Below are 15,797 nucleotides of genomic sequence, written 5' to 3' on the forward strand. Positions count from 1 at the left end.
GAGAGAGAGAGAGGCTGAAAGAGGGAGACGGTATGTGGTTGTATATGTGTGTGTGTGTGTGTTTTGTGGGGCGCATCTATGAGAGTCTCTTTAAAACGCTCTTTTATTCAGAAGCACACTGTTCAAGGTGAGATGAGGGATGAATTATTCAGAGATATTTCCCATAGCAGGAAAAAGGTGTTTTTGGAGGTTAGACCATTGAAAGGCTGTGTGTGCGTGCGCATAAGTGTATGTGTGTGCCTGTAAAAGAGGAAGAGAGAGAGAGGATGAGAGACAGAGGGGGGGGGGGGGGGGTGTGTTCAGCGGGGCAGCGCGGCGGTGGAGGTGTCTATGACTATAGTTACTGCTATATAGCAAATGATAATTTACCCATGTGCCCCTCGGGCAACATTAAAGTTTCATCATTGCATCTAATTTAACACGACTGCAGCATCTTAGTCAACTACGACCGCAGTGTCAAAGAAAACAGGCGCTGATGGAAATCCAAAGTGCGCCCGCATCGTTTATCCGCGAGGACGTGGTGACACTCGCGTGTGTGACTGAGCGGAGCGCGTGTTTATATTTATTATGCACCACAAACTCACGGACTGTCAGGGGCCCGGGAAAATATGAGCAATTTTCAATGACAGTTGTTTTCTTGGCGGATCATTGTTCTCTGAATGCCCAAAAGACTTTTCCACTTTGCTTCCAAACGAAGAGCTGAATATATGAAACACTATAATAATACCTGACTGGAATCATTTCTTTGTTGCTACATTGGGATGCTTTGATACATGGATGCGGTTGCGGAGATGTTGATTTTGGGTCGACTAAAACAAGCGAGTCGAAAAACGTTGCCGCTTTACGTCCACGTTCGTCCAAAGCGTTCTACTCAATGGTCTCGCGCACGTTCCTGTGAGTGGCTCCTCACCTGATCTCGGGCCCTACGACGAGTGTCTGCGAGCGCCGCTCTGGCCCTGGCGTTGGTCAGATTGGCGGTCGGCTCGCCGTGATGGCCAAGATGGCGTCCCCCACCCCCAGCCTGCCATCCTGGCTGACAGAGCCCCCCTGGACCACGCTGCGCACCAGCATGCCTGAGCCGTCCTTGATAGCGCTCACCGACATCCCTGCCAACACACACACACAGCCACGTGGGCACAGGTGATTGTGGGTTTTGGCCACGCTGCTCTGAATGCATGCCAAAAACCGACGAGACAGTCACTCAAACAACACAACTGACGGCGGGCATAATTAGAATAATCAAGACAGGCACTAAGACGGATTAGCACGCAAACATGGCTGCGCATGTTTGACATTTACGGAATCATCCGTCACAGAGGTACACATTCGCGGACACCCGCGGAGGCGGCAGGTGACTCCAGGGGAAGCACATGGCAGGAGCACAAACACCTGACTTTGGCTTGATCCAATCAGACGCTAGGCGGATTACACAAACAATTAATGCAAACCGGCAGACAAACACACACACACACACACACCCACACACAGGATCACCTACGCGCGCACACACACAGATACACACACACACACACACACACACACATGAACACGCACACACTGCCGAATTAGGTAACCTAGTCTGCGCGCCTGCATTCCTACTTTTCTATCTATTGGGGGACTACGCACATCCACAACACTATGGTCGTACATAATTTGAAGTTGGTCAAAGAAATGACTTTGAGCTTATCTTTTTTTGATCAAATGAATCGTTTATTGATTGTTTTTGTTTCTTTTGGTATTACATTCAAATTACAATACAATCATAGTGCCTGGAATACATGGATGAGGACGCAGACATGACAAACAGAAGACCCACATTTCATGAGAGGAAGACTGAGGTGAGATCATTCCTATTATTATTAACACAGCATCATAAATACATAGTTTTCCTTTTTTACTATAACAAACAGCTTAATGAACTTATAACATATAATTCTCACATGAAAATCTATTTGATTTGACCTCAACAAAACGTATCTGTGGTACCACAAACGTACGTATTCGAGAACAAACAGACAATTCTAAACAGGCTGCGTGGATTTACGTTTGAGACGAGCAAGGCAAGGAAAAAAAAGACCTCATTATGATCCGTTAGAGCTTCTCCGTTAACAACCTGCTCCACGAAGCCATACAGTCCTTGTGGTACAAACCAACCACGCACTTTACGTACTGTGTACAACAGCATATCCAAATATGGGCATTTTCTCATAGGTGCACATCGGATAGAATTGTACTACAAATAGTACTACAACAATATAGCTTGTTCCCCTGTTAATCGGATCTGACAGATACTTTACTTTACTTATTTCTAATATAACCGAATGGACGTTAAGAACAGAACATCTGTCAACCCTCCACATTGGGACATCCATAAAACCACAAATACCTCAGCAAACAGACCTACAATATTTAGAACAGATAACCAAACAAAGCACTGACACATAAAACTGTAGGAAATGACCTTCATTTCTTTTTAATGACAATTACATAATCTCAAGCTTCCACACAAACACACACACACACACACACACAGTAGTGTATGTTTTTTTTCCATGTGCACAGGGCCCTTAGATCAAAGTGCAGTAGCGCCTTACACCTTGCTGTTTTTCCCTCTGTCACGTTTAAACAACCAATAAACTCTCAACTAGAGCATAAACACAAATGTATTTGGAGCTGAATATATACTTGTATGCACCTTATGCTATCCTCTCAGACAAACACACACACACACACACACATCTCTGAGGTCCGAGGAACACATCACTTCACCACTATTCTTCGGGCCGGTCCTCATCACCGCCGTCTATTAGCGTCATTATTGCCGTGCCGGCGATGTACACACACCAAGACACCATCACCATGAGAACGACGGGGAACATACCAAGGCTACGGTTGCCCCGGACAACAGTGATTGTCCTCTCAAAGCTGGTGCGCGGGGGCAGAGGTGGCGCCCGCTGCCTGTAGTCGTCCTCCATGTTGTGGAAACGATGCTGCGGCTGGTTCTCCTGAAAAAGGGATTACAGAGGGCATGAGGGAGTAGCCGGGACTTTTGGATGGATGGTCACGTAACTTTATTCAGGTATAACCATTGTCCCCTGAGGAGGCTCGACAGCCTCCTGTGTTTCCTGCTAATGAGCCCATGTCAGTGGGCTAAAATGCTCGGGTAACCACGGAAACCTGCAGTTCTGCAGAGTGAAGCCGAAGGGTCTTAAAAATTGCGTTCTTTCTACTGACTGTTAGGCAACTGCTTTGGTTGCATTAGGAAGGGTTGTCACATAGAATTCTATTAGACAATGACCTTACTTCTAACTTCATTTATCATCTTGGTAAACATTGTCAACGTGAGTTTATGCAGGTTTCAAGTCGTAACGAATGTTATGATGGTTGACTGCTACTACCACAGTCCTTCTATGTCCCTCCTCTGCATTCCAGACAAGGTAACTTCCATCAATTGGTTGCATGAAAGCCATGATGGCCACGACCATAATGCAATATGGCTACGGCTTTATAAGAGAATTCTACAAATCAATAGGTACCGTTACCATGACTACGTTGGTCAGTCGGTCATCTTCTATACCACTTGTCCTTATAGAGTCACAGAGACCTCAGAGAAAGAACATACAAACTCCACTGCAGACCACCACGATGACTATGTCTAGTTCTTGTGAATAATCTACGGTAAGAAGGCAAACATGGTTACGTTACAGCTACGGAACATCAGGTCGCTACTATTGTCATCAGGAGAGTTTTCATTCAGTTTCTAAACGTGTTGTAAATAAAAAATAAAAAAGCTTTAAGGGTCGTATTAACTAGTTGAAGCCAATTACCTGGACTAGAGCTTACTTTAGTCAGAGGTTGGTGCTACAGGATATGCAGGACTTTAATCTGCCCAGGAAACAGACAGTGAGAGCAGACCCAGCCAATCAGACAAAGGGCTTTCCATAGCTCATGTGGCACATCAACTCTTCTTCAACAAAGGGTAAAAAGGAATAAAACCTTTTTTGAATCTTGCCATTTAGCTTTTCTAATACAATCCTTGAAACGAAATGGAAACATGCTACTGTGAGCATGTTAGAATGCATGGCCCACAGAGTTATAGACTTAGATAGACTTGTTTTTTCCAGTATGTTTGAGTCCTGAACTGAAAATATCTAAGAAAGGCGCAAGAGGAAATTCAGCAAATAATAGTTTAGATATATCTCCTTTGATCAAATATTTCATCCATTTCAAGCCGGGATAAGTACTACGATTGCAGATTTTCTACAAAAAAAGCTACGATGAACCTTATTGTGCACAAAGTAGATCCAACAATTCTTTGAAATAGTGCTCTAACGTCCTAACCTACTATCATCACGGCCTATAAGATTGATTATGTGATTTAAAAAAAAAAGATTTTAAAAACTATTAACTCTCCAGGGAAAAAAACCTTTGGAGTATTTCTGAGATGTAAAAACATGCAGAGAGGAAAACTTCCTTGGTCCCCCCCCAAGGGCACATCACAAAGAAAAAACAGGGCAACCGGGAGAATCGACTTTGAACCTTCACAGAAAGTGCAAGCAGCCCTGAAGTTCTGAAGGTACCTGTGCAACAAGCCGGTCTTTGATGAGAACACACTCCTGCTGCTCTGGGTCTCTCGCTGTGTGTGTGTGTGTGTGTGTGGGGGTGGGGGGGCGTGGGGGGGTGGGTATATTGAGGCTGTACTGCACGCCCTTGTGACCAGGCGCCAATGTCGTGCGAGCAGTAAGCACTTTGCAACGATAGGCATTCGCTGGTAATTAAGCAAAAGTGAGAACAAAAGGGCCGCCTCAATAGGATCGAGTTGAGACCACAATGGAGAAACAAAGTCTTTGACACGGAGCACTTTCTCTAGACCTGGCCTAGTGATACCGATACAGCCGACTCCAAGCTCGCCGCGGCAGAAGGTAAAGGCTGGGAACCAACGCTGTCATGGTAATCTCCTTGGTGCAGCTCAAAATGGCTACGCGGAGAATCCTAAGTTTGTGTGGTCTGTGTGGACCAAGGCTTTGAGTAATTCATTCCAAACGGTTGAAAGTAAAGATGCTCCCACCTGAGTCCAAAGGTTACATACATTAAAGTTTTCTTCTTCTTAATTCATGGACAGAATTACTGATTGGGAACTTTCAAATGTATTTCAGGTAGATTGTATTCACAAACGGGTGTTTCAAAACTATATAAAAATAATCTTTGGTTTTATTCACTATTTTCCGACTACCTTTGACTGTGCAGTGGACAAAGTTCTACTGGTTTTATAAACCACAAAAAAAGTGAACTGAAAGCATGTGAAAATAACTAATAGCGAACAGAAACATCAATAAAGTGTGAATCATTGCATACCGTTGGAGTGTAAGGCGGCTGGACGATGCTGTTGTCCTCGGAGTTGCAGGTGTTGCTGTTGGCCTCCGTCGCCTCGTCTAGCAGGCTGACCTCAGAGGGGTTGTCATCGCAGGAAGCCTGGAGGCTCCTCTCTGAAATGGGCGTCAAGCCGCCGCACAGTTCCAGCTGAGAAAGCAGAATTTTCGCGAGATCAAAATTAAGGACTTCAAAAGGAAAATAAATTGACCATTTGCTTAAAAAAGTGAGGTGAAAGAAGGTGGCTGTAAATTAGACACCTCCCTCGCCTCTCTGCCTCCTCCTCCCTCCCTCCCCCCTCTCTCTCCATCTGTAGTGCGGTCGTAGCATTGTGTTCTCTCAGCTGCATTAAAAATTCAGACAGCCTGTAACTGGATTCTCTTGTTGCTTGTTACTAAGCCACAGTCGACCACAATAAGGGGAAGTAAGGCTTTGCTCTCAAGAAAACAGATGTATCCTTGCCTTACACGCCTTGCTTTGTTTGTTCCCTCCAAATTGTTGGCCGGGCCAAAAACAGAAGTTTCTTATGGGATTTTCACATACTTTAAACATACAGTGGCAGGACATCTTTCCCTGTGTCTTTACATACCGGCAGAGGTTTGGCAACTCCGATGTGGACAGGGCCGTAGCCGGTGGACTTCAGGACGTACACGGCGTAATCCAGGCTGGAGCCTTCCAAGTTATTCTCGTTGACGAACATGAGTCGGTCGCCGGGCAGCAGGCGGCCATCTTGATCTGCCACACCTCCGGGCACCAAGGACCGGATTACCAGAACGGTTTTGGTGGCATCTTCAGGATCCTATAAAAAGGATGGTGGACGTAGAAACAGAATTTGAGATGAATTTGGTGCATTGTGTGCTAGATGAATGCAGGTAGAGGGCAGAATAAAAAGGGACCAGTGAATAGGGTGGTCTCAGAGAGAGGCGACTAGCTGCAGTAGAGATCTTATAGAAAACTTCAAGCTACTCTTTGACCTCAGCCTATTCCAGTCGGTTCTTTCTGCAGGGGGGGCGCACGGGCATGTTGCTGACCTGGTAGTCCAGGATGCTGAAGCCCAATCCCGACTCGCCTTTCTCCAGCTCGACCACCTGAGCATCTCGCTCCCACATTGCCAAAGGAGGAGACATTGGGGGCACGCCGCGCTTGGTGATGTCCTCAGCCGTGGGACAGGGGAGGACACAACCCTGGTCCAACTGGGACCAGGAGTAAGGAAGGAGGGAACTTTTTCAGAGGATGTGTGTATCTAATGTGGTTTATACTGTGTTACACCATTGCCTAACCCCTCCATTCACCCTTTCCCCAATGTGTGCCATCACCTTGTCGTTGAACTCAGCCAGCAGCTCTTTCAGGGTGAGATTGACGTCGTCCTCCTCTTCCCCATCACTGTCGGGAATTGTGGGGGGTACAACGTGGGAGCACACGAGGCAGACGTACTTCGGCAGCTCCTTCAGAATATTGACCACCTCCTTATGTGACTCTCCAATGAGAGGGATGCCATTCACCTGCCAGAAGGATACTCTATTTACATGTGTATAGATAGCATATTCCTATGGTCAGTGATTGGCTGAGCAATACTTTTTTTTAAAGATTTTCAAAAACAACCTGAGAAAACACACATGTGCTTATTACCCATGAATGAAGGGGGAATTTAAAGGCGTATCTCTTTCTATTATTGAGATGAGTGTTCTGACAAAATGCCCCCTCGAGGTTTATATTTTCCAGTTATTTTGGTCTTTGGATGTCGAGCAATTGGCGGCCACAGTACATCAAGTCACAGCAGGAACAATTAAAGCCGGAAGCGGGAACTAAACCGAGCGCGGCTCATTTAAAAACAGTGTCGTTGCCATGCGGATGTCGTCTGTGTGAGATCAAAGGGGTTGAGCTGCGACGCAGGTGTTTGCTTGCACGCTCAAAAGAGACACTGACGACACAAGACCCTTTGCATTGTTTCCTAGACAGCGAGCAAAAAAAAATACAGAGCGTTGTCTGAGTTCATCTGAGTGGTTGTCATGGTGACCGAGGGGGGGCAAACTCAAATGCACAGAGTGACATATACACACGCCCACCTTCTAATGTCGCATGCTGTGCTGTAAAATGCAAGTGTTAACTGGTGTTGTTTCCGATATATGTCTTTAAAATGCAATATGCCCATTTACTGTATGTGAGAATGGGACGTAGTCACTGTGATGGTTTGTTGACTACGACTTTGAAGCTTGAAGTTTGGCATTGCGGATGTCGCCATCTTGGTATTTTGCAACCAGAAGAAGACAAAATTTAAAAAATCATAAACAGCTACATGACCAACCAGTAAACACTTGCTACGTTTGTACAGAAAATGAGTAAGAAAGAAGAATTCATTCGTCAACTTACATTTACTTGTGACTACTCCATTGCTTCGTTTTAGTGGTCAGTGCAAAACCTCTCAGTGGATTTGGTCAGTTATGTTTAAATGGGGGTTAGCCTGCCATTAGCATCCTGCTAGGTGGATTTGAATGTTTATGTCCGTATCCTGGCTAGAGTTGAGTTGGAGGCGAGTCGGTTACCTCCAGTATCTGGTCTCCAGTAAAGATCTTGCCGCTTTGGCCAACGGGGCCCTCAGGTAATACGGAGCACAGGTAGTGATGTCCCGCCCGCGCCTCCAGACTGATGCCGAGACCACTTGTATCACTGAAACGCTCCAGCTGACACACCTAAAGAAGAAGGAGGGGTTTTCTTCTTACTTACTTAAATTACTTAAAATTAAACAAAACAAATTTCATTTAGTACAATGCTGATTTTCTATGCATGTCATAGTCAATTTTAATCAACGAAATGTACCATGACTTCATATCGCTGTCCGACTGCATTCTGCCACCTCTTTCTAAGGTCCTCTTCCTCAGCCGGAGTCAGTTTCACACCTGTGAAATGTGCAAACACATAAAAGACAATCACCCTCAACTCACACATTGTTCCACATTGTTCCAGGGCCTAGATGATCAAATCAATAAAGAAGGGGACCCTATATGAAAACCACTTTATTCTTCTTGTGACAAAGCAATGTCATCCACTCAGAAAACACACACACACACACACACCACAGGCACAAACGTTCACACCATTTTGTGATTATTGGCATACAAACGAGACCTTGCTGCAATCAGGGCTTATTTGGCTGTGCTCTCTAATCAAGCCGAGAAAAAAAGCTTGTCTAAATGAAGCGGCATATGCAGGCGGAGCACGGGACAAATCCTCCCGAATGAGCTGAATTAGTCGGATAAACACGAGACCAAACAACGCTATATATAGACTCTCACAAAGAGCCCCGCTTTGCTGCCACATCGACGATTTCCCCAAGTCCAATCAGCATATCTGGGCACCCTGTCCGGGAATTGGGAGCTTACCGTTTATGTAACTGTGTCTGGGGCGTCCGTTGGCGCAGGCCGCTCGCCGGGAGATTTCACGCAGGGAGCAGATTCCTGGGAGACCGGGTGTGGGAGGGTGGGGACAGGTTTTGAGCCCAGACATACAGGGATCCAAACACTCAAAGCGTTGCTCTATTTTAAGCAGGTAGCAGAAAGTAATTTACACTTGACATGTAATACCTGTGGATCCTTACTAGCACAACAGATGATCTCAAACGAACCTGTCTCTTGGATCCTGTTGAGGCCCAGTCGGTAGGGGTTGCCCTCGTGGAAGCTGTGGGAGTGTCGCAGAGGGTGCAGCGGAGGGACCGGGGGCAGGATGTGACTCAGGCGGACAACCTTCCTCAGCAGCCTCAGTCGGACCAGGGGGCCCGTCCTCCTCAGCACCTCCAGGGCGCGCTGCTCGCTGCAGCCCTGCAGACTCGCCCCGTCCACCTGAGGGGGGGAGGGGGGGTGATGAGACAACGTATCAGTGAGAAGCAAAGATGCGAAACCGTAACCGCTACGATTGGGAAGGGAAAATAGTTCAGGCTGTTTGTCTCAAGGGTAACCAAAGAGAAGCGTTCTGCAGGAACTCACAGATAAGATGATGTCTCCGATGTTGATGCGTCCATCTTGATCCACGGAGCTGCCTTTCACTATGCTCTTCACTGTCACACCGGCGCTGTAGACTGTGACAAGCGAGAAACAGTAAGAGGACCACGTTCGTACTCACACATCATCAATAATGCCCCACATATGGCAAGTAGCATTTAGCATTCATAACTTTGTTTCCAACCAAGCTTCCACACAAGCTGGGAATACTGATGACCAGCCCGTTTACCTGAGTTTAGGTCACCTATGTAGCTGGAAATGGTGAATCCCAGGCCCCGGCTGTTCTTAGTGAACTGCACGCTGAACTCACATTCGTCCCTCAGGTCATTGTGCTGGTCAAGAAGTACATATGTGTAAAAAAAACATTGAGGGGATATTAAAGCTTTTCTTTTTGCAGAAAAAGTTTGCATTTGACTGTTTTATTATTTCCAACCTTTCTGTCCAAGCTGTCCTGGCTGAGAGCACGAGAGGAAAGGTGGTTGTCCGTGGCAACATCCCTGGCAATAAGCAGTTTCACCTTGGTACCAGCATTCCGCAGCACCTGTGGTCATACGTAAACGTGGCATTACATGTCATTCATATTAAAATTGAAAGAATATATATCGGTTCGTTGTCTGCGCCCTTATTGATCCTTTTTAGGGGAGTGGCTTTGGTGAATTCATTGGTAAAAGATTTGGCAACCCTGGTCTTGGGTTTTCCGGTTGGAGGATTCTTACGACCTTGCACACTCTTGCTATTTCTCAGGACTACCAACCCTACATTTAAGAGGCAGCTGCCCTTTAGGAATAACTTAGGCCGGTGTGTGTCGTCCTCCAATGTTGATCCCACCTTTTCCCAGATACGGAGAGACTGGGTGAGAGCTGTTATCATCACAGGTAAAGACATCAGAGACACTCACCTGTGCCACCTGTTCGCTGTTCATGCCCGCCAGATCCGTGTCTCCGATGCGCAGGATCTGATCGCTGCTACGCAGGCGCTTATCCTGGGGAACCCCAAACATTGTACAGTTTTAATCTATTCAAATGTTTCCCCGGACTTTACCGAACACACTTCAGTTAAATAAAACATTGGTGTATGATGATGGTTCCAAGATTGATTTTTCGGAAGACACTTATTTTTGGTGAGAGTTCGGGGAGAAGAAAGAAAGCACTTGGGGACAGTGGGGTCCATCTCATCCTACTCTCTGCAATGAAGCAAAAAGGCAAATTGCTTAACATGCTAAATAGGGTTGTTGATTGGCAGGTGGATTTACCCTTCCAGCAGCGCCACCAGGAAGTATGGTCTTCACCATGACACCTGTACTCCGTCCTCCTATGATGCCGAAACCGAGCCCTTTCCCATCGTTAATCAGCTCTATCATCTCCACATGACGCCTCTAACATGGCAGCGGTTCAAAGAAGAGGTAGGGAGAAATAAATTAGAGTAGAATTGAGAAAAATGAAACAAGTGTCCAAGCATGTCGGATTTTTGTTGTTAATCTACATCCAATTTTTTGACTGTACCTCGTGAGCGATGGCAGACAGGTTTCGCCCCATCGACATGGTGCGGGAGATTCGAGGTGGGGTGCAGTACTGCAACAACAAAATAAATGTCATGGGTATAACAAAGCCAGCATGATATGACATTGAGTTGGCCGGGCCGCCTCTTCAATTCACCTGACACCTTCAGACAATGTCATATCCAACTATGTTTGAGTTTTAAGGTTTTAAGGTGATATTATAGGGATATAATATAAGTAATTTATTATAAGAATATACACATATATGAACACATTTGGTTGGTTCATGGACTTCAAGAATAATGCTTATTTTTTACCAAACAACATCTCATTAAAAAGGTTTATTTCTCCTCGTACCTGTGATTCAGTGGGAACGCAGTTGTCTGGGTAGATGTCTGAGAAGGACAGATCCAGCGAGTCCAGGGAGGAGATCCTGTGAACGGATCTGGCGTTGATGGGCCCCCGGTCCTCCATGGCCCATGTGTAGGAGTCGCTGTGGCTCAGCGCCTTCGCGTCCACCGCCACACCCTGGCAAGGGCCACAATTCATGGACACGGACTTTGCAATCTTTCCCTGGTAGGATTGAGAGAAGGATAAGTGAGAAGGAGGTTTTAAACCGTGGAGTGAATGGATTGGATGCAAGTTGAAGCAGATGGGTTTGGTGAATGGGATAGAGAGAGTGATCAGAAATACGATAGAAGGATTGACGAATGCGAGGGAAGGGAGAAAGACAGATTAGGGAGAAAATGGATGAGGGAGATAAAGAGATGGAGAAAGGGGGTTGATAGAGGTGGAGGCATTAATTGGAGAAGCAAGATATGGAAAGAGAGAGAATAGGCCCAGACAGTGATGGAGGGAAAGAGAGAACAAATTGAAAAAAGGAGGGCACACATGAAGGAAGATGTAGGACGGAGGATGAACGAGTGTTAGCTAAAAAAAGAAGAACAAAGTACAGAAAGACAGGTTTAAAATTGAGCAGAGTGGGAAAAGATAGAAGAGCAGGAACGCAAGGACTGAGATAAAAACCACAATGTTTAAAAGGTAGTTCTGATGCATATATATGCTCTGCATGCTACTTCATTCTAACCATTTTGACACTAGTTGGCACAGCACTATCCCAATACTAATAAAACTGAACTTTATATAATAACTGGGAGTTTTGAAAGATACAAGACATTGAAAAGGAAATTGTGTCAGTGTCTGTCCTGATAAAAATCCAGAAGCCATTGACATGATCCAGTGCTTTGTTTCCTGGAATGCAGAGATGCTAAATGGCTCGAGGCACACACACAAGGCACATAAAGCTAATGTAATAATCCTTGTGTGTGTGTGTGCGTGTGTGAACCCTGGACCACAACAGACATGTTCATTACTGTTGACAACAGTGGTGGACGGAAGGAGTACTGAAAGAATACAAAGGGTGCCATTTAAAAGCTGTGCCATGAATCAATCCATTTCCTGAATCAGCTAAAGCCAACACCATTCGTTCCCAGTCAGTCGACACTTGATTCCCTGGATCCAATTTATTTGAACAAATCCGACAGCATCCGATCGATTGGCAGCAAGCAAAACAAATGCTCCCAAAGATCATGTTGTTTGTAAACCAAAAGATGGTCAACAAAGGACTGGACTCAGGACTTGTTTTGGGACCTTATTCTGCAATAATTCCTGAATCAGAACTTGACTGCATTGTATTTCCTGTCTTGACCCTGGACTTGACTGTCTCGATTTGACTTGGATGATTCCTTGTCTTTACTCCAGAACTTCCTGACTCTGGACTTGACTTCAGACTTGTGTGTTTTAAGCAGGATTTAACTCAGACTACACTGGTTGACTGGTGGAAGTACTACCATGAGGAAGTCACACTGTACACGTATATACATCATGCATATATATGCATGATGTATATATACACACGAGTAGGCTGAAAAAGCATAATGACAGTCTTACAGATGACTTATGCCGGCTCCTCAGTATGATACTCTCTCCTTCTTCTCTCTCCCCCTCTTTTTTTCTCAGGGCTTTAGTGGTAAGCTTAGGTAAGCTGATTATTCATCCAGTTTGGTTGGCGCATTCAGTATTTTGGGAACGATTCAGACTGCTTCCCCACCATTCTATACAAACCAAAACACCCACGCAGTCATGCCCGCTGCGTACCTTCGCCGGGGGCTTCCGCTGAGCTTGCTGTAAGCTGAGTATATTATGGAACAGGGGGCTCTGCAGGACCGTCTTCAGCAGGGAGAGTTTCTCCTGCGTGGGGGCCTCTCCTCGCTCCTTCAGCTTGGCTTGCAGTCTCTCCACGGCCTCCAAGGCCAGCTGAGCATCTGCGCGGAAAGAGCGGATCATTTTGAGTCCCTCAGAAGCAGGGTTTCTCCACATGTCGTAGCTGCTGCTGCTGCTGCTGCTGCTGCTGCGGGACCCTGACACAGACCCGGACCTTTGATAATAAGCTGTGAAATGCCAGGCCTTAATTGAGGCAACGGGGAAATACACTCTCAAGTCTTTCAACGTGACTTTGCTGAAAAGCTGGTCATTAGACTCCAGGGTGTTAAGTATTAAAACAATCTGGTTTGGGGAGTTTTCCTGACAAAGTTACTAAGTTTCAATTTGAAATGATCGTGGGGTGACCAATAACTTTTATTCAAATCCCGCAACGACAGGGAAAGCAAAGGCAAACAGCTGAGGTGTTGCGTCAGGTCGCATCACCCTTGTTTATTCGGCGGGGCCGCAGCTAAAGAGCACAAGCCACACTCAAAGTAATTGTACCTGGCAGAAGGTTAAGACCCTGTAAACTCTTCACCGGCAAAGTTTTGACTACCGACCAGACTGCGAGTTGTGTGCCACCTGTGCGTGTGACCCCCCCTGTCTGGCTACAGCAAGCCCACGCCTGACACCTTGAATCGTAAGCCCTTTGATGATGATCATGGCAGGGGGGCTGGGAGGGGGAGGAGGGGGTTGAGCTTTATACTGGATCCGCAGGGTCCTCGGATGCACTTACCCATCATTTCCATCGGGCCCCTCTGTGTATGGTTGTGCAGGGAGGGGTCGAATCGTGTCTTTGGGACTTTTTTTCAGTTTCAGTTACATTCTTCTCTCCTTGGCGCCTACGACATGAACACACACACACACACACACAAAATGTGGATGTTATTAAAAATGTGCCAAGGTGATCCTCATTATTACAATTAAAGCAGGAAAAGAAAGTAACAGGAATAGTTTGTGTGTCTACATGTGTATCATTTCACCTCTACACCCTCCCTACCAAGGCCTGCTTGTTTGCTTGTCAACTAATACTCTTTAGCCGGATTTAGATCTTCTCCAAGAGGGCTTTATCAGTCAGTGACGGTAATTAACAGCGACACACACAAGGGCCTCCCATTCATTCCGTGAGGGGGGAGGGAATAGCCTGTATAGCATCAAAGCATGATATCAATGACATGATTTGATTTGCAGGGGGAAATGACAACGTCTCATCTGCAATCTAATTAGGGGGGGGGGGGCAGTGAGGGTATGGCAGCATTTACACGCCCTTCACAGCGGCAAATTCAATCTATATATCTAAATACCTGTTGCTGTTAAAGCGTTGCGGTCAGAATGATAAAAAGAAATCATTACAAATGAATGATTTGCAGCGTTTCCGTGGGCCCTTTAGGCACCGATGTGACATCTAATCAACGAGCCGATGAGCTCACTTCTTTAGAAATGACCGCAGCGCATTCGAGTCATCACCGTGACGAACAGACGGACAGTTTCACAAAGCCTCCTCTCACCTCCATTGCTGCGCCGGTGGGCTCTACATCAACAGCCCCCCCCCCCCCCCCCCCCCGCCCCCCACCACCACCACCACCACTCTGCGCACAGCTCCCCCCGAGCGAGCGCAGCGCGTCCAGCGCCTCCTCCTCCGGTCCGCAGGGAGAAAATGTACCTGTGGAAAGTAGCTTGGAGACCGCTTCCCCGATGGGACAGGTCACAAAGGCTTCATTGGACGACGGCGAGACATCGGGAATCGCGCTGTGCGTCCCGAGGCTTGAGAGCGCGTTCCGCGCAGTGCGCATGTCACCCTTGTGATCTACAGGCAACAAGTGGCTCATCCCGGCTGCCGCTTTAATCCTGACAAATGCGTTTCAGTGGGACACTCTGCAAATAGAGCTTGTTGGCGGAGGCCTCAAATGAGGCAAGTGGGTTTCGTTCACTCCGTTTTCTTTGTGTATTTTAGAATTCTGTAAATAAACTCACCCGGAACATGAATACTTGTGACTCCAAACCAATAAAGGGCAGGCTCTGCTCTACGACTCATTATGATAACAATAGCAATAGTCATAGGTAAATACTGTAGCGACTCTCGCTAATGAAGCTATGGACAATGTGCTTTCCTTCTGATTTTATTGTCGAAAAACAGGCTACTGTCGGCCGTAAACTACGCCGAACAAAACCACACCATCGCTCTCCAAAACAACAACAATTCCCGCGTCCTCTCACTTAACCCCACCCCCCAACATCACCACAACACATCCCCATAGGTGGCACTAAGATGAGTGACATAACATTGTGCGCTCTTCACTGAACTTCCCAAAACTCTGTAAAGTGCAACGCCGCTCCAGAACATGCAAACAACAGTCCGTTACAATATGATAAGAATAAAGTTAATTAATATCAACATTCCAAAGAATGAATCTATAAAAACAAAGATAATCACATTTCCATTCCTGCTAATTTGTTTTTTTCGTGACTGGGGGGGTTTAACCCAGGGTTCGAAATGAGGGGAATCTGGGGGGGTCCCGGACCCCCTATATGTCATTAGGGACCCCCAATAAGAATTTATTTTTAGATTTTGGGGGGTCCCCGACAAATATTTTTAACATTAAAAATGATATGTCTTTAGTGACGTTTTATATTTATAACAATAGTTTATTTATTTCCTAACCCGAATGGGC

At 46.1% G+C, this 15,797-nt stretch overlaps 1 protein-coding gene across 1 annotated transcript in view; it reads right to left on the reverse strand.

The window, feature by feature from the left end:
- The window catches only part of si:dkey-92j12.5 (multiple PDZ domain protein), a 25,587-nt gene extending 10,659 nt beyond the window's left edge, over nucleotides 1–14,928 (reverse strand). The window contains 21 exon segments of the mRNA XM_062564334.1: nucleotides 911–990; nucleotides 993–1,106; nucleotides 2,882–3,005; nucleotides 5,356–5,520; nucleotides 5,960–6,169; nucleotides 6,402–6,563; nucleotides 6,687–6,872; nucleotides 7,914–8,060; nucleotides 8,188–8,267; nucleotides 8,751–8,825; nucleotides 8,993–9,206; nucleotides 9,351–9,442; nucleotides 9,595–9,697; nucleotides 9,799–9,906; nucleotides 10,264–10,347; nucleotides 10,618–10,740; nucleotides 10,868–10,936; nucleotides 11,221–11,436; nucleotides 13,021–13,187; nucleotides 13,862–13,967; nucleotides 14,789–14,928. Of these exon segments, the coding sequence (XP_062420318.1) occupies nucleotides 911–990; nucleotides 993–1,106; nucleotides 2,882–3,005; nucleotides 5,356–5,520; nucleotides 5,960–6,169; nucleotides 6,402–6,563; nucleotides 6,687–6,872; nucleotides 7,914–8,060; nucleotides 8,188–8,267; nucleotides 8,751–8,825; nucleotides 8,993–9,206; nucleotides 9,351–9,442; nucleotides 9,595–9,697; nucleotides 9,799–9,906; nucleotides 10,264–10,347; nucleotides 10,618–10,740; nucleotides 10,868–10,936; nucleotides 11,221–11,436; nucleotides 13,021–13,187; nucleotides 13,862–13,874 (2,532 nt within the window). The 5' untranslated portion in view covers nucleotides 13,875–13,967; nucleotides 14,789–14,928.
- Nucleotides 14,929–15,797: the final 869 nt, after the last annotated feature.

The sequence above is a fragment of the Pungitius pungitius genome, chromosome 9 (assembly GCF_949316345.1).
Source record: "Pungitius pungitius chromosome 9, fPunPun2.1, whole genome shotgun sequence".
Lineage (NCBI taxonomy): Eukaryota > Metazoa > Chordata > Actinopteri > Perciformes > Gasterosteidae > Pungitius > Pungitius pungitius.